This window comes from Physeter macrocephalus, chromosome 16 (assembly GCF_002837175.3).
Source record: "Physeter macrocephalus isolate SW-GA chromosome 16, ASM283717v5, whole genome shotgun sequence".
Lineage (NCBI taxonomy): Eukaryota > Metazoa > Chordata > Mammalia > Artiodactyla > Physeteridae > Physeter > Physeter macrocephalus.
Genome location: NC_041229.1, coordinates 97,399,920 through 97,423,638, shown reverse-complemented (window position 1 = coordinate 97,423,638; position 23,719 = coordinate 97,399,920). Strand labels below are relative to the sequence as shown.

At 37.7% G+C, this 23,719-nt stretch overlaps 1 protein-coding gene across 8 annotated transcripts in view; it reads right to left on the bottom strand.

Moving 5' to 3' along the window:
- The window catches only part of LOC114488012 (centriolar satellite-associated tubulin polyglutamylase complex regulator 1-like), a 157,820-nt gene that overhangs the window by 61,062 nt on the left and 73,039 nt on the right, over positions 1–23,719 (bottom strand). For 3 of the 8 annotated variants that reach the window (XM_028501425.2, XM_028501429.1, XM_028501428.1), the window contains exon 3: positions 14,792–14,922. In XM_028501425.2, the coding sequence (XP_028357226.1) occupies positions 14,792–14,922 (131 nt within the window). The other 5 variants (XM_055091559.1, XM_055091557.1, XM_028501424.2 and 2 more) reach the window with 5 other exon arrangements.

Sequence of the window (23,719 nt, the reverse complement as noted above, 5' to 3'; positions counted from 1 at the left end):
ACCCAAAGCAATCTACAGATTCAATGCAATCCCTATCAAACTACCAATGGCATTTTTCACAGAACTAGAACAAAAAATTTCACAATTTGTATGGAAACACAAAAGACCCTGAATAGCAAAACAATCTTGAGAAAGAAAAATAGAGCTGGAGGAATCAGGCTCCTGGACTTCAGACTATATTATAAAGCTATAGTAATCAAGACAGTATGGTACTGGCACAAAAACAGAAATATAGATCAATGGAACAGGATAGAAAGCCCAGAGATAAACCTCCTTTGATAAAAGAGGCACGAGTATACCATGGAGAAAAAACGGCCTCTTCAATAAGTGGTGCTGGGAAAACAGGACAGCTACATGTAAAAGAATGAAATTAGAACACTTCCGGAGAAAATATTTGCCAATGAAGCAACTGACAAAGGATGAATCTCCAAAATATACAAGCAGCTTATGCAGCTCAATATCAAAAAAACAAAAAACCCAATCCAAAAATGGGCAGAAGACCTAAATAGACATTTCTCTAAAGAAGATATACAGATTGCCAACAAACACATGAAAAGATGCTCAACATCACCACTCATTAGAGAAATACAAATCAAAACTACCGTGAGGTATCACATCACACCAGTCAGAATGGCCATCATCAAAAAATCTATAAACAATAAATGCTGGAGAGGTTGTGGAGAAAAGGGAACCCTCTTGCACTGTTGGTGGGGAATGTAAATTGATACAGCCACTATGGAGAACAGTATGGAGGTTCCTTAAAAAACGAAAAATTGAATTACCATATGATCCAGCAATCCCACTACTGGGCATATACCCTGAGAAAATCATAATTCAAAAAGAGTCATGCACCACAATGTTCATTGCAGCACTATTTACAATAGCCAGGACATGGAAGCAACCTAAGTGTCCATCGACAGATGAATGGATAAAGAAGATGTGGCACATATATACAATGGAATATTACTCAGCCATAAAAAGAAATGAAATTGAGTTATTTGTAGTGAGGTGGATGGACCTAGAGACTCTCATACAGAGTGAAGTAAGTCAGAAAGAGAAAAACAAATACCGTATGCTAACACATATATATGGAATTTAAAAAAATGGTTCTGAAGAACCTAGGGGCAGGACAGGAATAAAGACACAGATGTAGAGAATGGACTTGAGGACATGGGGAGGGGGAAGGGTAAGCTGGGAGGAAGTAAGAGAGTAGCACTGACATATACACACTACCAAATGTAAAATAGATAGCCAGTGGGAAGCAGCTGCATGGCACAGGGAGATCAGCTCAGTGCTTTGCGACCACCTAGAGGGGTGGCATAGGGAGGGTGGGAGGGAGATGCAAGAGGTAGGGGATATGGGGATATACGTATGCATATAGCTGATTCACTTTGTTATACAGCAGAAACTAACACAACACTCTAAAGCAATTATACTCCAATAAAGATGTTAAAATAAATAAATAAAATAAATAAATAAATAAATAAATAAATAAATTCATTCCCAGGTCCCTCCCCTGCTGACTCTGATTCAGTTGGTTGGAGATGGGATCAAGGAATCTGTCTTTTTGACAACCTCTCCGATGTGGTTAGTTAGGGTTCTAAATTAGGGTCCAGTGGCAGCAGTGGGAATGAAGAGCAGGTTATGCCAAACAAAATAAAACTGGAAAAGATTAAATTTTCAACACTACTTATACTTGTTTTTATACACTTCCAGCTTAAAACCCACCAAAACAACCAAATTTGAGTATGGTTTATTAAACTGACATTTTAAACCTAAGGTGGCTTTATTTTGACTCACAGTGTATACACTTTAATTTAGTCTTTTACTTTTGTTTTTAACTGAATCATGAGAGCAAGAGATTTCAGAAGCCTAAGAGGTACCATTCTGTTTTTGGGTACATCTGCTTTAGAGAATGGGTTTAATAACATCTCATGGTAAAGTCTCACTTTAGCCTAATCTTTAAAAAACCCTTGGTTGTATTTTCAAAGAACTTCCAAATTCTGCTTGTTATGTCCTTCAAAGCATGAAATATGCAGTAAAGCAAGTACTATACTTCCCTCAGTAATAAGAATCATGATTTTTTATTTTAAATAAAAGATGGAATAACATTTTTTTCTCTTGAAGACAGGTAGAGTGGAACTTAAACATTCCTCCATCTGTTAAGGCAATCAAAGAAGATAGAAAATCACACACAATTGCCAATACATTCTTAAACCTTAACTAATCTGATCACATTCTGGGCTAGAAAATTATACATTGATCTCAGAGGCTGAATGACATAAAATATATTGACATGCATTAAGCATCAGGGCAAGAGCGCTTGATGCTAATAGCAAGAGCACTTGGTGAGAGTCAGAAGACTCTCTGGGAGACCTCAAGCTTCAATTTTATACCTGTGTGATGGGGAATGGGTAGAGAAACATCAGTAGTTTTCAAATCAGAAGGCTTGAGTTTTTCAGGGGCATTGGTAAGTTTCTACAAATGTTTAATATTAACAGTTTTCTTATTAAAAATATACTTTTGTTTAAAATTTATAAGAAAAACAGAATGCACACTAAATAGGTTACATAGTAAATTTGAATATATAGACACTACCAACCTGTGCTCTCAGGTTAACTCATCATGGAGCTTCTCCTGCTCACAAATATATGTATTTGAACTTGTAAATGTGTCACTGACTAGGAAGCTTTTTATCTGCTCTAGTCTTTTTCTTTTCTTTTTAATCCAGGACTATATTGGCATAAAGGCTGTGATTACATAAAATCTTTAAATTCTACTGGATGAGAGTACAGATGTTATCAGCCCCTCCTTATACTTGTTCCTATACGATGTGGTTATGGAACAAAACAAAGTAGATTTATTATTCTATAAAATAGCTTGATAATTACAAAATAGAAGTATTTAAGTGTTAAAATACTAACAAAGTGGTAAAAATGTAATCATTTTTGTACTGGGACTGGAAAAGCAATGGCAGAAAAAATTGATGGAATAGTGGATCACAGAAAACACAGGCCTTAAAATGTCATTAGATGTTGTGTAGATAAACACTAGCAGTTAAAATTATGTAAGCATTTTTCAAAACACTATTGGAAAATGTTATACAAATTGATACATACTGTTAATTTTATTAGGATTAGGCTTTTAAATTGTAGACCTTTCAGAGTCATTTGCAGACGTATCAGTAGTGATACCAGAATTTATTCTTTTACACTAAAGTTTTCTGACTGATATAAGGCAGTTGTCAAAACAATAGTCAAATAAAATAAGAAATTACTATTATTTCTACCTTAAGTACATCCATTAAATGTAAGTTTATCAACTTGGAAATCTTACTGATATTTAAATAAACTGAATAGCTCAATTTAGGCTTATAACACTGCCATACTTACCACCTCAGATAAAATATTAGTGGTGAATCAAAACAGGATTTGGATTCAAAATGCAAAATAAAATTCATTTTTCTGTGTGAAAATTATGAGCAAAAATCTGGCCTCTGTATTAGTCTGCTCAGGCTGCCATAACAAAATACCATAGACTGAGTGGCTTAAACAACAGAAATTTTTTTTCTCAGTTTGGGAGACTAGAAGTCCAAGATGGAGGAGCCAGCAGGCTCAGTCTCTGGTGAGGAATCTTTCCTTTGTTGTAAAAGGCTGCCTTCTCTATTACTATTACTATTACTGTGTCCTTACATGGCGGACAGAGGGGGAAGTCTCTCTGATGTCTCTTATTTATTTATTTAGTTATTTGTTTGTTTGTTTATTTATTTTTGGCTGCGCTGGGTCTTTGTTGCTGTGCATGGGCTTTCTCTAGTTGCGGCAAGAGGGGGCTACTCTTCGTTGCAGTGCATGGGCTTCTCATTTCGGTGGCTTCTCTTGTTGCAGAGCACAGGCTCTAGGCACACGAGCTTCAGTAGTTGTGGCATCTGGGCTTCAGTAGTTGTGGCATGTGGGCTCAGTAGTTGTGGCGCACGGGCTTACCTGCTCCATGGCATGTGGGATCTTCCTGGACCAGGGCTCAAACCCGTGTCCCCTGCATTGGCAGGAGGATTGTTAACCACTGCATCACCAGGGAAGTCCCTGATATCTCTTCTTATAGCACACTAATCCTATTGGAGAAGAGCCCTACCCTAATGACCTCATTGAATCTTAATTAAATCCTTATAGCCCCTACCTCCAAATGCAGTCACATTGGGGGTTAGGGCTTCAATATATGAATTTGGGGGGGACACAATTCAAACCATAGCAGCCCCTGAGGTACCTGATCTTTTAAGAAATAACACTATTGAACAACTCATATGAGATATTAAAAGATACATTTATTTTTCTCCAAACAATACAGTTTTTAAACTAGCTGAGAAAACTGTTCATTGATTTCTCCAAAGTGATTACACATCAATTAGGAAAGTAACTCAGCTTTGGCACAAAAATTTACTATCACTACATTTTTTTTTTTTGGCCTTGCTGTGTGGCTTGTAGGATCTTAGTTCCCAGACCAGGGATCAAACCCGTGGCCCTGTCAGTGAGATCGCCAAGTCCTAACCACTGGACTGCCAGGGAATTCCCTATCACTACTTTTTTGAATATGTGGATCAGTATAACTAAAAAACTTTTTTTGACCAGATGTCAAAATGTTAAAAATAAATCTATTAGTATCTGCAGCTACTTGTCCATGTGACTCACAATTTTCCTGACATATTTTTATCTTAAAACCAAATACTAGAAAACTTTCCCCCCAAATCAGGAACAAGACAAGGATACCTGCTTTTGCCACTTCTCAACATAGCAAAGGAAGTTCTAACCAAAGCAATTAGTCAAGAAAAAGATATAAAAGGTATCCAAATTGTAAAGGAAAAGGTAAAACTATCTCTATTTAAAGATGACATGATCTTCTATGCAGAAAACCATAAAGATTATACACATACACAAATACACAAACTATTACAGCTAATACATGAATTTTGTAAAGATGCAGGATACAAAACCAACATACAGAAACCAATTATATTTCTATAAACTAGCAATGAAAAATGTAAAAAGGAAACTAAGAAAAACAGTTCCATTTAAATAGCATGAAAACAATAAAATATTTAGGGATAAATCTAACCAAGGAGGTGAAAGACTTGCACATTGAAAACTATAAAACACTGCTGAATGAAATTAAAGAAGACCTAAATAAAGGGAAAGACTTCCCATGTTCATGGATAGGAAGATTTATCATTGTTAAGATGTCAATACTACCCAAAGCAATCTGCAGATACAACACAATTCCTACCAGAATTCCAACAGTTTTTTTTCCACAGAAATAGACAGCTGATCCTCAAATTCATATGGAATTGTAAGGGGGCCCAAATGGCCAGGACAATCTTGGAAAAGAATAAAGTTGGAGGGCTCAAACTTCCCAACTTTGAAACTCAACACAAAGCCACAGTAATTAGAACAGTATAGAATTGGCATAAGGACAGACATATAGACCACTGGAACAGAAGAGAGGGCCCAGAAGTAAACCCTCACAGTAAGATCAATTGATTTTCAAGAAGAGGCCAAGGGTACCATTCACTGGGGAAAGGATTGCTCAAAAAGTCTTTCAGTAGTGGTGCTGGGAAAACTAGATATCCTTCTGCAAATGAAAGAAGTTGGGGGACTTCCCTGGTGGTCCAGTGGCTAGGACTCTATGCTTCCACTGCACTTCCACTGCACGTGCCATGCAGTGAGAAAAAAAGAAAAGAAAAGAAAGAAGTTGGATCCTTACCTAACACCTTATCTAAAAATTAACTCGAAATGGATCAAAGACCTAAACTTAAGAGCTAAAACTATAAAAGAAAACAATCCAACGTCTTCTTGACATTGGATTTGGCAATGATTTCATGGATATGACACCAAAAGCACAGGGAACAAAAGAAAAAATAGATAAATTGGACTTCATCAAAACTAAGAACTTTGGTGTATCAAAGGATACTATCAAGAAAGTGAGTAGACAACCTACAGAATAAGAGAAAATATTTGCAAATCACATATCTAATAAGGGATTCATATCCAGATTATGTAAAGATCTCCTACAACTCAACAACAACAACAACAATAAACAACACAATTCAAAAAAGTGCAAAGGGCTTAAATAGACATTTCTCCAAAGAAGATATACAAATGGCCAAGAAGCACATGAAAAGATATTCAACATCATTAGTAATTAGGGAGATGCAAATCAAAACTACAATGAGATTCCACGTCACACCAATTTGAATGCCTATTATCAAAACAACAAGAAATATCACGTGTCGGTGAGGATTGGGAGAAATTGTGCATTGCTGGTGAGAATGTAAAATGGTGTAGCCACTGTGGAAAACAGTATGGCAATTCCTTAAAAAGTTATACATAGAATTATCATATGATCCAGCAATTTCACTCCTAAGTACATATCCAAGAATCAAAGACAGGGACTCAAACAGACAGTTGTACACCCACGCTTATAGCTGCATTATTCACAACAGCCAAAAGGTGGAAACAACCCACGTGTCCACTGACAGATGAATGGATAAACTAAATATGATATATACACAGTGGCATATTATTCAACTATAGAAAGGAATGAAATTCTGATACACACTACAACATGGATGAACTATGAAAACATCATGCTTAGTGGAATAAGTCAGACACAAAAAGACAAATATTGTATGATTCCACTTATATGTGGTACCTAGAATAGTCAAACGCATAGACACAGAAAGTAAAACCGTGGTTATCAGGGGCTGGAAGAGGGGGGAATGGGGAGTTATTTTTTTAATGGGTAAAATGCTTCAGTGTGGGAAGATGAAAAAAGGGAGATAGATACTGGTAATGGTTTTAAAACAATGTGCATATAGTTAATACCACTGAACTGTACACTTAAAATGGTAAATTTTATGTTATTTATATTTTACCACCAAAAAAAGATTTCTCAGTTTAAAAAGTGGTTAGAATAGCAAATTTTATGTAATGTATATTTTACTGTAAAAAAGAGAATATTTTTAAAAAACCCTAGATTTAGTTTCAAGATGAGAGGACTTTAAGGTCCCTTCTAATTATAAAAAATTTTGAGACATCATGATAACAAGGAGAAGAGAGAAAGAGCATCTAGTTGAGGAATAAGATCCTGACTCCTTGTTCTGAATTATGAGTGTAACTTTACCTTTCAAGTGGTTATAAATGGACCAAGAAGTTCTAGCAATGATAGCGAACTCAAATGCCTATAGAGGCCAGGCAGGAAACGTAAGCAGGTGAAGCAAGGCAGCTGGGGATGGTGGTAAATCTGAGTCTACATGCCCTGTCTAAAGAGAGCAGCTGTACCTTCGTCCTGGTGGTAAATCTGAGTCTACATACCCTGTCTAAAGGGAGCAGCTGTACCACCGTCCTGGCAAACTGTCTTCTTGTTAGAATGTGGTCATGGTATTGGGAGGACTTTCCATTTTTAAGTGAAATTGAATTGAGATTTTTATGTTAAATGTTGGCATCTAATTAAAAATGTGAATTTTTAACACCGCAAACCAAGAAAAAATATCTGCAGGCCAAGGCATGTGCAGTCAGCTGACCGCTAGTTTGTGATCTCTTTCATAGCATAAAGGTTGGACCGGAATACAAAAGAAGGAAAGGAAGTACTACTAATCAGATCCTCACCAACGTTTAAAGTTTGTGGGACTTCCCTGGTGGTCCAGTGGTTAAGAATCCGCCTTCCAACACAGGGGACGCGGGTTTGATCCCTGGTCGGGGAACTAAGATCCCACATGCCGTGGGGCACCTAAGCCTGCGTGCCACAACTACTGAGCCCACACATCAACAAAGGACTCCGCATGCCGCAACGAAGATCCCACGTGCTGCAACTAAGACCCAATGAAGCCAAATAAATAAATAAAATAAATAAATATTTTTAAAAATTGAGTTTGCTTACAGATCATGATCTAAATCTTTCTAATCCTTGTTTAGAATCACCAGTGGGTATTGAATATTGTTTTAATTAGGTGTCATTTAAAATAGTATAGCTTTGAATGGGTCAGTTTTTAGTGGGGCACTTAGAACATGAAGTTTAGTGCCTTGCATATAGTAGGTGGTCAATAAGTGGTAGCTACTATTATTTTAAAACAAGGCTCCTACACAATACTGAAAAGTTAGATTATATAAAACAGATTTTCAAAACCAACCCTACACCCAATAAAAGAAATGATAATATAACCCATTCAAAAATCTATCCTCTTGTAGTGATTGGGAAATGGTGAGCCTTCATATTAAATAACAAATCATTTACATATGTTGGGTGCTAGGAATAGTTATTGGCAAAACAAGGTTCTTGCCCTCATAAAGGTTACAATTTAATAAGGGAGACGGACATTAAGTAAAGAGCCATCCCAAAAATATTTAGTCAGAAACTGTAATAAATGATGACTGAAAATTACAGGATGCTTTGAAAAGAGTAATGAAAGGATTTAATTCAGATGAGGAAGGGTCATAGGGAAGCCCCCTTTAAGGAGCTGACCTTTAAACTAAGACCTAAAAGAATAAAGAGAGGTCAGCAGCCTAAGGGTATTATGTATGGAGGGTGAGGAGGGTTGGGTGGGAGAGGAGGTTGTGACAAAAGCATTACAGGAATGCTTGTGTGACATGTGTGACACCTCCAAATAACCAAAGTAGAAAAAAGGAAAAATTAAATAGAGGGGGGACTTCCCTCGTGGCGCAGTGGTTAAGAATCCACCTGCCAATGAAGGGGACATTGGTTTGAGCCCTGGTCCGGGAAGATCCCACATGCCGCGGAGTAACTAAGCCCGTGCGCCACAACTACTGAGCCTGCGCTCTAGAGCCCGCGAGCCACAACTACTGAGGCTGAGAGCCACAACTACTGAAGTCCACGTGCCTACAGCCCGTGCTCCACAACAAGAGAAGCCACCACAATGAGAAGCCCGCGCACCACAACAAGAGTAGCCCGTGCTCATGGCAACTAGAGAAAGCCCACGTGCAGCAACGAAGACCCAACACAGCCAAAAAAAAAAAAAAAAAAAATTAAATAGAAGGAAAGATTAAAGTTATTGGAGGTAGAGAGGGGACAGATTTGAGGGGACATCAACTGTCAATGTTTTCCCTGGAGAAAAGATTCTGAAGAAAGAAGTAAAAATGAAAAAATAAGAGAAAATTAGGAATAGAGAAGAAATAAGTAAAATGGGAGCTAGGAAACAGGATCTTGAGGTTGAAGAAATTATTTGTTTATTTATTTAACCTGGCCACATCAGGTTTCTGGGGAAAATGATGAGAGGTGAAGCACTGGTGGGAACAAGTGGAGAGAACCAGCTGCTAGAGGAGACCTCAGGAGTGAAGAGATCACACTGAAGGATTTTTCTTTGTTTGTTTGTTTAAAAAATTACAAAGGAAACAAATGCTCTTTAATATTTCAGACAAGACAGCCACCCCACTCCTGCAGTAAGCACTGTTAATCCTCACAGAATGGCTTTTAGTGGTGAGGATGAGGATTAGTGACAAGCAAAATCAAGTGGAAGTTTGAGGCAATTACATAGAGAAGTCAGACCAAAAGCTTTATTTCAGCCTAAAATGTCTGCATTTTCCTTTGAGATCACTTCACCCACTATAACGTTCGATATTTTAAGTAATGGGTTTTTATTCTATGGTCATAAAGACCCACTGCAATTCCCTGATTCCCGGAATGTGAACTCCTTTTACAAAAGCAGGGATTTTTTCCCCCAATCTCTGATTATCAGACCACACACTCCATGAGAGCAAGAATTTCTGTCTAACCCACTGCTTTATCACTAACAACTAATACATAACTGTTTATTGAATGAATAAATACACCTAGACTATGAAGACAAAACCACAGCAAATTCAGAGTAAAACATCAAAGGTGAAAGGGAAAAAAAAAAAAAAAGGAAAGGAAGAAAGGAGGGGAGGGATGAAATTGGAAATATTTTAGCTTCCGGCGTTCATTTTTTGACTCTTTCTCTCCCACACCCTATACCCAATAAATCTGTAAGTCCTGTCAAACCATCTCCTTAAATAACTTTTCATCTCCATGGCCACTACCTGTTTGATTACAATTGTCTCCTACCTGGTCTCTGGCTTCAGTCTTACTACCTACCTTCCATTCTGGTTTCCATGCTTGTGCCAACGTCATATGTGAAAACACCACACAAACTGATAGGGTTCTATTGTCTTTGGGAGAAAGCATAAACTTTAGAGCACACAAAGCCCTTTGTTACCTGGGGTAGCACATGTTCAAGTCAGTCTAACAGAGTTGTTAAGACTGTGGCCTTTGTGAATGAAATAATGCCATTTGCAGCAACATGGATGGACCTAGAGATTATCATATTAAGAGAAGTAAGTCAGAAAGACAAATGCCACATGATAGCACTTATATGTGGAATCTAAAATCTGACACAAATGAACTTATTTATGAAACAGACTCACAGACACAGAAAACAAACTTAGGGTTACCAAAGGGAAAAGGGGGTGGGGGAGGGATAAATTAGAAGTTTGGGATTAGCAGATACACTATTACACATAAAATAAACAACAAGGTCCTACTGTATAGCACAGGGAACTATATTCAATATCCTGTAATAAACATAACAGAAAAGGATATGTATATATGTATAACTGAATCACTTTGCTGTACACCAGAAACTAACACAACATCGTAAATCAACTATACTTCAGTTAATAAAAAATGTGGCCTTTGTGAAGACAAGTTTGAATATGAGCTGTGCTACTTATAAACTATATAGCCTGTGCAAGTCACTTAACTTCTCTCTCAGTTTCTTTATGTATAAAACAGTATAATAATCACACCAACTCATGTTTGTTGTGTGAATGAAATGAATGAATACATGTATAGCATTTTGCTCAGTGGCTGGCACAATAAGCATTTCAGCATCATTTTCTGTTGCCACATTGCTCTTCTTACCATTTTCCAAAGGAACCATGATGTTTCATGTCATCATACTTTCAAAAATCTTGTTTTTTCTTTTTAGAACGTACTCCTTCTTTGCTTAAGAGCTTTCTACTGCTCCAAGATCCATCCTAATTGTCTTTACTTCTTTAGAGACTTCCCCAACTTCTGCAGGAAGAACTATTTCTTTCCTTGTGCTATCACTGACTCATACAGGCTTTACTAATCACTTATACTCTAAGGAAATTACTTCTAGGCTACTCTGTTTCTTCTCCCAGAATGTGAGCTCTTTCAGGGCAAGCATTGTCATTTACTTATCTGTATTTCCAGCATTTCATACACTCTCTGATGGAGAACACATTATACATTAAAAAGATAATACTGTCTCGAGTCAGCTCTCTGGCTTCTTTGTCATTCATTGGTCACACACTTATAGGTGTGTGACCTAGACCAGTTATTTAACTTTCAAAATCTCAGTTTTATTTTCTGTGCAAAGGAGATAATAAAAGTATCTACCTAATACACGGGATTAGAAAAATGAGATAATCTACATAGGAAGCACTTAATAAATATTAACTGCTATTATCATTATTTCTGATGCTGTATTTTATGTCTAGAAATTCCATTCAGATCTTTCTAACATCTTCCATTTATCTCCAAATCATATTCATATTTTCCTTTACATACCTGAGCACATCTATCTGACTTAAAATAACTGTATAAAGGTCCTTGCTAGCTAATTCCCCCATCTCTGTCTTTTCTGAGTCTGTGTTTCTATTGATTTATTTTTCTCCTGGTTATGGGTCATATCTTCCTGCTTCCTGTAATTTTTAGTTGGATGCCAGATTTTGTGAATTTTATGTTGTTGAGTGCTGGATTTTGTTGAATTCCTTTAAGGAGTATTGAATTTTGTTCTGGTATATGCAGTTACTTGCAGATCAGTTTAATGCTTAAGCTGCTGAGGACTCTATCCAATGCCCAGTGTATTTTGATGTTTCTCTACTCCAGATGGTAGAGGTGTGAACTAGCCTTGTGAGTACTCCAGGAATTGTCTGGCCTACTGTTTTCTAGTGGTTCTTTTTCCAACCCACACATGTGCAGAGTTTGTAGTCAAAGACTCAAATACCTTCTTGCAGCTCTCCGGAGCTAAGTGAGCAATGCCCTTCTCTCTGGTACTTAGCCTTGCAAATACTGGCCACCTTGGCCTCCCTAAACCCCAGCCTCTGCCTCTTCAACTCAGTAAGACCACCAAGCTCTTTGATGATCTCCCTGTACTGTCACTTGGTAACTGCCTCTCAGGGACCATAGTTCCACACTGACTGTTGGTCCAATGTCTGAAACAGTTGTTTCAGATACTTTGTCTGATTTTCTAGTTGTTTATAGCAGGAGGACAATTCCCTTAGTATCATTATTTTATCAAATGAAGTATATATATTCATTGGTAAAAGCACAAAGCTCAAAACTAAATTCTCATAAACTGTGGACAAAATCTCTTTTGAGCCAATATCCCTAAATAGAAGTAAAGATTTACTTCAAGGGAATTTCAATCTTTGCCAACTTGGAAAATTTAGATTAATATTTCTGTATTGAAAAAAATACCAAAATGAGAAGTTGAATTTTAAAGGCTTATTACATTTGAGTAGATCTTTTTGCTTCCAAGAATCTAAAGTTGTCTAGATAGCAAGAGACTCACTACAGTTTTCATGAGGTTATTTGAAATTCAGACACAGGGAAATTAGCATCATTCAATACTCAGTCATGCAGGAATGATATTGCATCTCTGTACTTGCTAAAAACTGGGATAAAATATTTCTTGCCAGAAGTGATCAAGGTCCTTAGTTTTCTACAGGTGGCTTCACTTTTAGATATGTTACACGGGAACCCAGCTCATCTTTTGCTACCTCCAAGAAGAGTTAGTTTCCTCCTTTTGCTACAATATGTACATGATGTTCTAAGGAAGTTATCTGCAGGAGAACAATATAATAGCAGCTCCACTGAGTAGGTGTCTGGTACTTGGCATTCTAATTGAAAAAATGGGACTTAATAAATACTTTCCTTTGGAATCTTGCCTCTGAGTGTCTTTGCTCATTCTGGATTAAAATTGGAGACGGACACATTCTGGGACTGAAAGATGTTCTGAAGTTTCCTGGAGGAAACTGAGAATATATTAAAACTATTTAACCACAGATTTTAGGATCACCTAGACGCAAATGTTGCATTTGGTATTTAAGAAATCAGAGACTGTCTGATTAAGAAGCAGGACAATAAATAACCAGCATAAAATCTAGGTCCTACTGGTGGCACAGGAGAAATAGGAAGAACTTGGAGCTGCTTCCTCTCAGCAGCTGGATGAATCATTGGCAGCTGCTATAAGAAAGATAAAGAAAACCACATCTGCTTAGAGTCCACCACTATATGGACCCCTTATGATAATAAATAAATTACTGAAGAGGCCCCACTTGTAAGTCATGAAAAGAATTAAGGATATCTGAAGATTATTTTCCATAGTTGTCTCCACGTGCTATTTCACAGAAACCAGCTCTAGCTATATGCACCATTCTTCGATATAATCAGTATTTAATATATATTTGCTGAGTGGTTAAGGGACGGAGAAAGGATTAGGAAAGACCGGTTCTGATGAAATAGTACAAAATTCATCTATACACTCACAGCTCCCAGTTTTGTTTATGTGGAGACCAACAAGATAGTTTTTCTGAGCTAGTTCACTTAAAATTGAGTTCACATTGATTTCGACTACTAGTCATATATTTTGTAAAGAAGATGATGCTATTCTCAATACACTTGCACAATACTGTAATTGAGATGGATGATCTCTAGAGTTACTTGTCAATAGTAGAAATAGCATATTGGTAAATCTGGGTTCTATTTCCAACTTTGCTACTGTGCAATCCTTCTGCAATTTACACAATTTTGTTATTTATAAAATGGGCACAATAATATCTACCATACCTATTTCTTAGGATAGTGAAATGATCTAATCAGAAACTAGGTAGAAGGAGTTTTAGCAAAAAAGTTTCAGTAGCTATATATAAAGTAGCAGTAGCATCAGTTAGAGCAGCGTAGGGGATCCTGCAAATTCAATGAAAGCAGGGAGCATACCTATTTTCTTACTATAACCCCAGCACCAGGCACAAGGTAAGCCTACCAGATATATTTGTTGAATGAATGAGGAAATAGTTTAGGACTTCCTCTACTTTAAGTTAGGTTTACTATAGAAACTGTCAAAGATATTCGATACTTATTTGGAAAAACATAATATGAAGATGGGAATAAGAACAGGCCTTTGAAAACAGACATGAACAAAGGTTTTGATGTAGAGAGTCTATATGTGAAAATTTTGGAGTAATTTAATCTATTTTAATAATCTGAATGTAAGAATTTAGTGCCATTTTTTTAAAGAAGCTCTCAATAAGGGTCTTTCACCCTTCACATCACCAAAATACAGTCTCAGTAAACACATTTTTGATCAGCGTATTTTTAAATATTTTCCTTGGGTTATAATCATAAGATGCTGAACCAACACTATGCAAATTGATCCTAAGTTTCATTTGTTATAAAATGGGAATTATAGTATCTACCACAGAGAGACGTTGTGAAGATTAAATGAATTACTGCACATAGATCTCAGAGTTACACTTGGATCTTAATAAGTGCGCTTCAGTGACGGTGATGGTGATGGTGATAATAATATTGATGGCAGTATCTCTGGCACAAGACAGATAACTCCTTAAAAGGTGTTCCTAGAGCCTTGAAGAGTATGCACTAAAACAGTATTTACACTGAACAAAAGAAAGAAGTTTGGAGGGAATAAAGGAAGGCAAGAAAAGAATTTGGGAAGACTTACCGCCATTTTTGCCTACAGTTCGGAAGCATCTCCAGAAGGCCCGTAAGAATGATGCCCTATTGTGAGGGGTGGCTTGGATGAAGCTGAATTCCCGAAAAAGAATGTGAGTTCCCTGACATACACTGTTAAAACTGCAAAGAGAAAAATCAAGAAATCATCATTAGATGGATAGTTACAGAAGGCTGGAATTAGAATGAAAAGTCAAGAATATATAGAACAACTGCCCAAAAGGAGAAAAATCTTTTTTTCTCCAAAAAACCTCTGAACTATAGATTAGACCCAGTCCTTCTATGAGGAATTCTCTTCACATAACTATATCTCTTTGAAAACTCTTGGAGTCCAATTCCTCTGAGTGCTTCCCACCTCCTACACACACACACACACACACACACACACACACACACACACACACACACACACTGAGGAAGTTTTAATCAGTCATTAGAGCATCTCATATAGAGGGAAATCTTTGTCTTTAGCTGGATGACACTGGCACTCATATCTTTTTGGAGAATACTTCTCCCTCTACCCCACTTGAAATTTATGTTTCCTTAAAGATATTCTTTTTGTATTCTCTCTGACCTATATCAGCTGTCTTAAGAACAACATGGCTTATGGGAACACTGGATTGTCTGTTCCAGTTTGGGGGTGGTGTTGTATATCTCTCTGACAATAACGTTGGAGGAAAATCCATGCGCCAAAGGATATAAAAGGTTCCAGACAGACACTAAAGGCAAATAAGAAAAACAAGGGTAGAAAGCGGCCCCTGAATGAGAGTATGAAGTAAAGCCCTAGGGCCCAAGTGAGTCATTGTTTAAGCTGGGCTGGGGAAGGGGAAAAAATATACTCCATTGCCTTTGGGTTCTTCTGCCAAAGAAATAAAGGCTGTAGAGCCTGATGTAATCTAAAAATGGAAAATCCACCAAAGAATAGGCAATTATCCAGTAATCATCACTACCAAAGGCAGACTTCTGGTTCCAGAAAACTCCTAAAGTCCCTGACAAGTAAATCATGAGTGGAAAATATGTTAATCTTTGTAGAGAAGCAGACATTAAACGGAAGATGGCAAGCAACAGAGGGATAGTGGTAATTCCAAATGTCACTTTTCATTTGTTTAGCATTTAAAGGGGGAAAAAATTCTGAATCTCTGAATTGAACAGGAAAAAATTTCCGGAGCCATCTAATCTATTCTCCTTTTCCCTGACCAAGTTCAGAAGGAAGTGTTTAACCTGTCTTTAACATAGAGTATATCATCACTTAGGATAAAATTAGCCTCCTTCTGTCAATATTAACAACACTGTATGAAAAAGCAAATTACATACCCTTCTTCCCCCATGGAAAACTAGCATAGAAATCTAAGATACTATGAGGAAGTATGAGGCAAAGAATTAGAAGAGAGATTTTTTAAAAGCAATGAAAAGTGTTAACCTAATTATGCAGTTTGCAGTGCTGTTGTCTGGAGTAAAGGAAAATGAAAAATAAAGCAAATGAGCTGTTACAGGTAAATGGAGTAGGCCACATTTCTAGCAAATGAAGTCTAGCAAATGATAACATTCTAGCCTAAATTTATGAAGCTACCCAGTAAAGAATTAGTCCCAAAGTGTGCTACACAACCCCCAGGGGAAAAATGCTGGTGTCTAGGTCATGGTCTAGGCTGTAAAGGAACTAATACTAGTGAAATTATATCCTTAGTGTAGCTTTTAAAAAATATCTTTTCTTAAGCTAGGGAGTAATTTATGCATTGAAGAATCTAGCTGAGCCTCATTGTACAGATGAATAGAATATACATAAGAATTTATAAAATAGGAATTTTATACAGCAAACTGATAGGGCAAAGTCTTACAATACTGAATATAAAAAGACATAATTGTATTTACACTACTGCCTTTAGATAATTCATACCAATAAAATTCACATTTAATTAAAAATAAAAATAATTAGAAATGTTTGATTAGTATGGAGCTAATCAGATGATCAGTTGATCATGTAGCTGATCAGTATGGAAATCAGAATCACTACCTAAAGAGTTAAGAGACAATCTTAGTATAACCAGTGAAATTCTTTTAGATAAGTTGGCTGTAAAGAAAAAGCAGAAAATGCGATTGCTCAAAGCTTTATTGTTTCTCTTCAGCCTGAAATATCTTTTCCCTACCTCCATCTCTTAAAATTCTATCCATGTCAAATACCATGTTTTGCATGAAATCTTTTCCTGATTTCACCCACCACAGCCAATTCCCATCATAACTCATTTATAACTCTCCAATGGTACTCACAAAATGCTGCCTTGTTTTAAAGTTACTGGACATATTTCCTCTATTAGACTCTATACAGTAATCAATTAGGCTGCACTCGTCTTTGTCTCCATTGCATTACCTAACACATAGTAGATACTGCTCCATCAATGTCTGTGGTAGTTGATTTACAAAGAAAAGAAAAAAACAGATGAATAACACCAGGCAGAAAGTATCAGGATTTATGTTTGTAACTAGCCATATTAGTGATACTGAAAGTCAAATTTCTACCATCTTTTTAAAAGTCCAGGACTTTGGTCTGATATTAGTATTGTAATACTGCAATACCAGCTTTTTATTTTTAATTAGTATTTGCCTGGCATATCTTTTTCTATGCTTTTAATTTCAAACTTTTGGGTAAATTATAAAAGATACTTCTCGGGCTTCCCTGGTGGAGCAGTGGTTAAGAATCCGCCTGCCAATGCAGGGGACACGGGTTCGAGCCCTGGTCCGGGAAGATCCCACAGGCCACGGAGCAGCTAAGCCCGTGTGCCCCAACTACTGAGCCTGCGCTCTAGAGCCCACGAACCGCTACCGAGCCCGCGTGCCACAACTACTGAAGCCCGCGTGCCTAGACCCCATGCTCCACAACAAGAGAAGCCACTGAAATGAGAAGCCCGCACACTGCAGCGAAGAGTGGCCCCCGCTCGCCGCAACTAGAGAAAGCCCGTGTGCAGCAACGAAGACCCAACACAGCCAAAAATTAATAAATTTTTAAAGAGAGCAGGGGCTACTCTTTGTTGTAGTGCATGGGCTTCTCATCGCAGTGGCTTCTCTTGTTGCGGAGCACGGGCTCTAGGTGCGGAGGTTGCAGTAGTTGCGGCTTGCAGGCTCAGTAGTTGTGGCTCGGGGGCTCTAGAGCGCAGGCTCAGTAGCTGTGGCGCATGGGCTTAGTTGCTCCATGGCATGTGGGATCTTTCCAGAGCGGGGCTCGAACCCGTGTCCCCTGCATCGGCAGGCGGATTTTTAACCACTGCGCCACCAGGGAAGCCCTTATTCTGTCTTTTTTAAAAAAATATTTATTTATTTGGCTGTTCTGGGTCTTAGCTGCAGCACACGGGATCTTCGTTGAAGCATGTGGGATCTTTGTTGCGGCATGCAGGATCTTTAGTTGTGGCATGCAGGATCTAGTTCCCCGGGATCGCACTGGACCACCAGGGAAGTCCCTTATTTTTTCTTTTCTGTGAATTGTTATTCTTTGACTTTTTTTCTCTTTTCCTACTTTTTAGTGTGTTAGTAAAGTTTTTTAAAAATATCACCCCCCCATTAGTTTAGAAGCTATGACAGAATCTGTAATCTTTTAGTATTTCTCTTAAATTTAACATACATATTTAGCTATACATTTTTTAAATGTCAAATTAATCATCTTTATCACTCTCCAAAACAAGGAACAAAGTACACTTAAATAACTTATTAGCACTCTGCTCATCTCTGATACTATTTTCTAGAATTTGAATTCTACCATTTTTTTAATTGAAAAACTTTTTTTATTGTGGTAATATATATATATAATATTTATCATTTTAACCATTCATAATATTTATCATTTTAACCACTGTAAATGTCCAATTCAGTGGCATTAAACATATTCACAATCCTATGTAACCATCATCACTATCTATACCCAAAACTTTTTCATCATTCCCAACAAAAACTCTGTATCCATTTAAAAAATGGCTCCCCCTTCTAGCCTCCTCCCAGACTCTGGTAACCTGTATTCTACTTTCTGTCTCAATGAATTTGCCTATTCTAGGTACCTCATTTAAATAGAATCATACAATGTTTGTCCTTCTATTTCTGTATAATTCACTAAGCATAATGTCTTCAAGGTCCATCCATGTTGTGGAATACTTCAAATTTCATTCCATTTTAAGACTGAATAGCATTCCATTGCATGTATATACCACATTTTGTTTATCCATTCATTTGTCAATGGACACTTGGGTTGTTTCTACCTTTTGACTGGTGTGAAAAATGCTATGAACTTGGGTGCACAAATATCTGTTCATGTCCCTCCTTTCAATTCTTTTTTGATACATGCCAAGGAGTAGAATTGCTGCATCAAAGAGTAGTTCTAAGTTTAATGTTCTGAGAAACCACCAAACTGTTTTCCACAGTGTCTGTACCATTTTATATTCTCACCAGCAATGCAGAAGAGTTCCAATTTCTTCATGTTCTTGTCAACGTCTGTGATTCCACCACCTCTTTTTTATTTTTGGCTGTGCTGTGAGGCATGTTGGATCTTAGCTCCCTGACCAGGGATTGAACCCACGTCCCCTGCTATGGAAGCATGGAGTCTTTTTAAAAAAAATTTATTTATTTATTTATTTATTTTTGGCTGTGTTGGGTCTTCGTTGCTGCACGTGGGCTTTCTCTAGCTGTGGAGAGCGGGGGCTACTCTTCATTGTGGTGAATGGGCTTCTCATTGCAGTGGCTTCTCTTGTTGAGGAGCATGGGCTCTAGGTACGTGGGCTTCAGTAAGTTGTGGCTCGTGGGCTCTAGAGCGCAGGCTCAGTAGTTGTGGCACATTGGCTTAGTTGCTTCACAGCATGTGGGATCTTCCCGGACCAGGGCTCAAACCCGTGTCCCCTGCATTAGCAGGCGGATTCTTAACCACTGCGCCACCAGGGAAGCCCCGGAAGCATCAAGTCTTAACCACGGGACCACCAAGGAAGTCCCAACCACCATCTGCTTTTTTAATAGCTCTCTTAGCAGGTGTGAAGTGGTATCTCATTGTGGTATTGATTTGCATTTCCCTAATGACTAATGATGTTGAATATCTTTTCATGGGCTCATTAGCCATTTGTATATCTTCTTTGGAAAAATGCCTATTTAAGCCCTCTGCCCTTTGTCCTTTTATGAATTGTGTTGTTCATTTTTTGTTGTTGCTGAGTAGTAAGAGATCTTTACATCATCTGGATATGAATCCCTTATTAGATATGTGATTTGCAAATAAGTACTCTCATTCTGTAGGTTGTCTTCTCACTTTCTTTTTTTTTCTTTTTTTTGTGGTATGCGGACCTCTCACTGTTGTGGCCTCTCACGTTGCAGAGCACAGGCTCCAGACCTATGCTCCGGACGCGCAGGCTCAGCGGCCATGGTCCACGGGCCCACCGCTCCGCAGCATGTGGGATCTTCCCGGACCGGGGCACGAACCCGTGTCCCCTGCATTGGCAGGCAGACTCTCAACCACTGCACCACCAGGGAAGCCCTCACTTTCTTGATAGTATCCTTCGATGTACAAAAGTTCTTAATTTTGATGAAGTCCAGTTTATCTATTTTTTCTTTTGTTCCCTGTGCTTTTGGTGTCATATCCATGAAATCATTGCCAAATCCAATGTCAAGAAGACATTGGATTGTTTTCTTCTAAGAGTTTTATAGTTTTAGCTCTAAGTTTAGGTCCTTGATGCATTTTGAGTTAATTTTTTTTTAATATATATATATTTTTAAAATTTTATTTATTTATTTATTTATTTTTGGCTGTGTTGGGTCTTCGTTTCTGTGCAAGGGCTTTCTCCAGTTGCAGCAAGCGGGGACCACTCTTCATCGCAGCGTGCGGGCCTCTCACTGTCGCGGCCTCTCTTGTTGCGGAGTGCAGGCTCAGTAGTTGTGGCTCATGGGCCCAGCTGCTCCGCAGCATGTGGGATCCTCCCAGACCAGGGCTCGAAACCATGTCCCCTGCATTGGCAGGCAGACTCTCAACCACTGTACCATGAGGGAAGCCCTGAGTTAATTTTTATATAAGGTGTGAGGTAAGTGTTCTTTCCTTTGCAGATAGGTATCCAGTTTTCCCAGTACCACTTGTTGAAAGACTCTTTGAGCAGTCCTTTCCCCAGTGAATGGTACCCTTGGCCCCCTTCTTAAAATCAATTGGTCTTACATATGAGGGTTTACTTCTGGGTTCCCTCTTCTATTCCAGTGGTCTATATGTCTGTCCTTAAGCCAGTTCCACACTGTTCCAATTACTGTGGCTTTGTATTGAGTTTCAAGGTTGGGAAGTTTGAGCCCTCCAACTTTATTCTTCTTTTTCAAGATTGTTCTGGCTATTTGAGGCCCTTGAAATTCCACATGAATTTGAGGATTGGTTGTTCTATTTCTGTGAAAAAAAAAGCTGTTGTAATTCTGGTAGGGCTTGTGTTGTATCTATAGACTGCTTTGGGTAGTACTGACATCTTAACAGTGTTAAGTCCTCCTTTCCAAGAACATGGGATGTCTTTCCAGTTAGTTAGGTCTTCTTTAATTTCATTCAGCAGTGTTTTACAGTTTTCACTGTGCAAGTCTTTCATCTCTTTGGTTAGATTTATTTCTAAGTACTTAATTCTTTTAGATGCTGTTGTGAGTAGAATTACTTTCTTAATGTCCTTTTTGGATTGTTGATTGCTGGAATAAAAACACAACTGAGGGCTTCCCTGGTGGCGCAGTGGTTGAGAATCCGCCTGCCGATGCAGGGGACACGGGTTCGTGCCCCAGTCCGGGAAGATCCCACATGCCACGGAGTGGCTGGGCCCGTGAGCCATGGCCGCTGAGCCTGTGCGTCTGGAGCCTGTGCTCCGCAACGGGAGAGGCCACAACAGTGAGAGGCCTGCGTACCACAAAACAAAAAACAAAAAACCACAACTGATCCTGCCTCTGTGTATCCTGCATCTTTACTGAATTCATTTATTAACTCTAGTAGCTTTTTTTGTGGATTCTTTGGGATTTTCTGTACATAGGATCATGTCATCTGCAAACAGATAATTTTACCTCTTCCTTTCCAATTTGGATGTCTTTTATTTCTTTTGACTCTACTTTTTTTTTAATGTAAAAAATAGTTATTAATTTTTAGTCAGTAGTTAATTAAGTTTACCAACATTTCATACCAATTTTCATCCTCATTACTATTTTTTGCTCCTTCTCTCTTGGTTCAATTATTTTCTTGCTGAAGTTCATCCTCTAAGAAATGTCCATTTCAATTTTTTGGATTTGACACCAAAAGCAAAGGCAACAAAAGGAAAAATAAACAAGTGGGACTACATCAAATTAAAGAACTTCTGCACAGTAAAGGAAACCAGCAACAAAATGAAAAGGCAGCCTACTGAATGGGAGAAAATATTTCAAATCATATTCTGATAAGGGATTAATATCAAACTATATAAAAAACTCATACAACTCAATAGCAAACAAAAACAAAACAAAAAAACAATCTGATTAAAAAATAGGCAGAAGATCGGAATAGACCTTTTCCCAAAGAAGTCATACAGATGGCCAACAGGTATATGAAAAGGTGCTCAACAGCACTAATCATCAGGATAATGCAAATCAAAACCACAATGAGACATCACCTTACACCTGTTAGAATGGATATTTTTAAAAAGGCAAGAAATCACAAGTGCTGGCAAGGATGTGGAGAAAAGAAAACACTTGTGCACTGTTGATGGAAATGTAAATTGGTGCAGCCATTATGGAAAGCAGTATGGAGGTTCCTCAAAAAATTAAAAATAGAACTACCATATGATCCAGCAATTCCACTTCTGAGTATTTATCTAAAGAACTACTCAAAAAAGATATCTGCACCCCATGTTCATTGCAGCATTATTTATAGAAACCAAGATATAGATGCAAGCTAAGTGTCCACTGATGGATGAAGTGATGATAGAGAAAATGTGATATATATACACAATGGAATATTATTTCGCCATAAAAAAGAAGGAAATTTTGCCATTTGTGACAGCAAGAATGGACCATGGGGGCATTCTGTTAAGTGAAATAAGACAGAGAAAGACAAATACTGTATGATCTCACTTATATGAAGAATATGAAAAACAAAACAAAACAACAAAAAAACAAGCTCACAGATACAGAGAACAGACTGATGGTTGCCAGAGGCAACCATTTTGGGGGATGGGCAAAATGGGTGAGGGGGGTCAAAAGGTACAAACTTCCAGTTATAAATAAGTCATGGGGATGTAATGTACACCATGTGACTATAGTTAATAATAGTGGCACATTTAAAAGCTGCTAAGAGAGTAAATCTAAAAAGTTCTCATCACAAGAAAAAAATTCTGTAACTATGTGTGGTGATGAATAATAACTAGGCTTACTGTGGTGATCATTTCACAATATATACAAATACCAAATCATTATGTTTTACACCTGAAACTAATATAACGTTGTATGTCAATTATACCTCAAGGTAAAAAAAAAAAAATTGAAAGATAAAAAGAAAGGTCCATTTCACAACATATATGTATGTCAAGTCATTATGCTGTACACCTTAAATTTATATGGTGTTGTATGTCAATTATATCTCAGTAAAACTGGGGGAAAAAGTTGGAAATTATTCAAGAAAAAAAGTAAAGAAAGAATGGTCCACAATCACTTATCTGAAGTCCTTGGGACCTCTCTGTTTTGGAACTGACAAATTTTTGGATTTTATAAAGGCAACATGTTGGACAAACTAGCTGTGATATAACACATCCACTGGGTCCGGGGAAGAAGCCCACAGTCAAGCATATTAAAATTTCCACAGTGAAACATATAGTCATACTAGGTAGGATAAATAAAGACCAAAGATGGCCTCATAAACTAGTTCAGGTCAAGTGTGCCCACAAATGAGTTTGCTGAAAACTTACCAAAAAAACCTTGTTTTTTAAGCTTT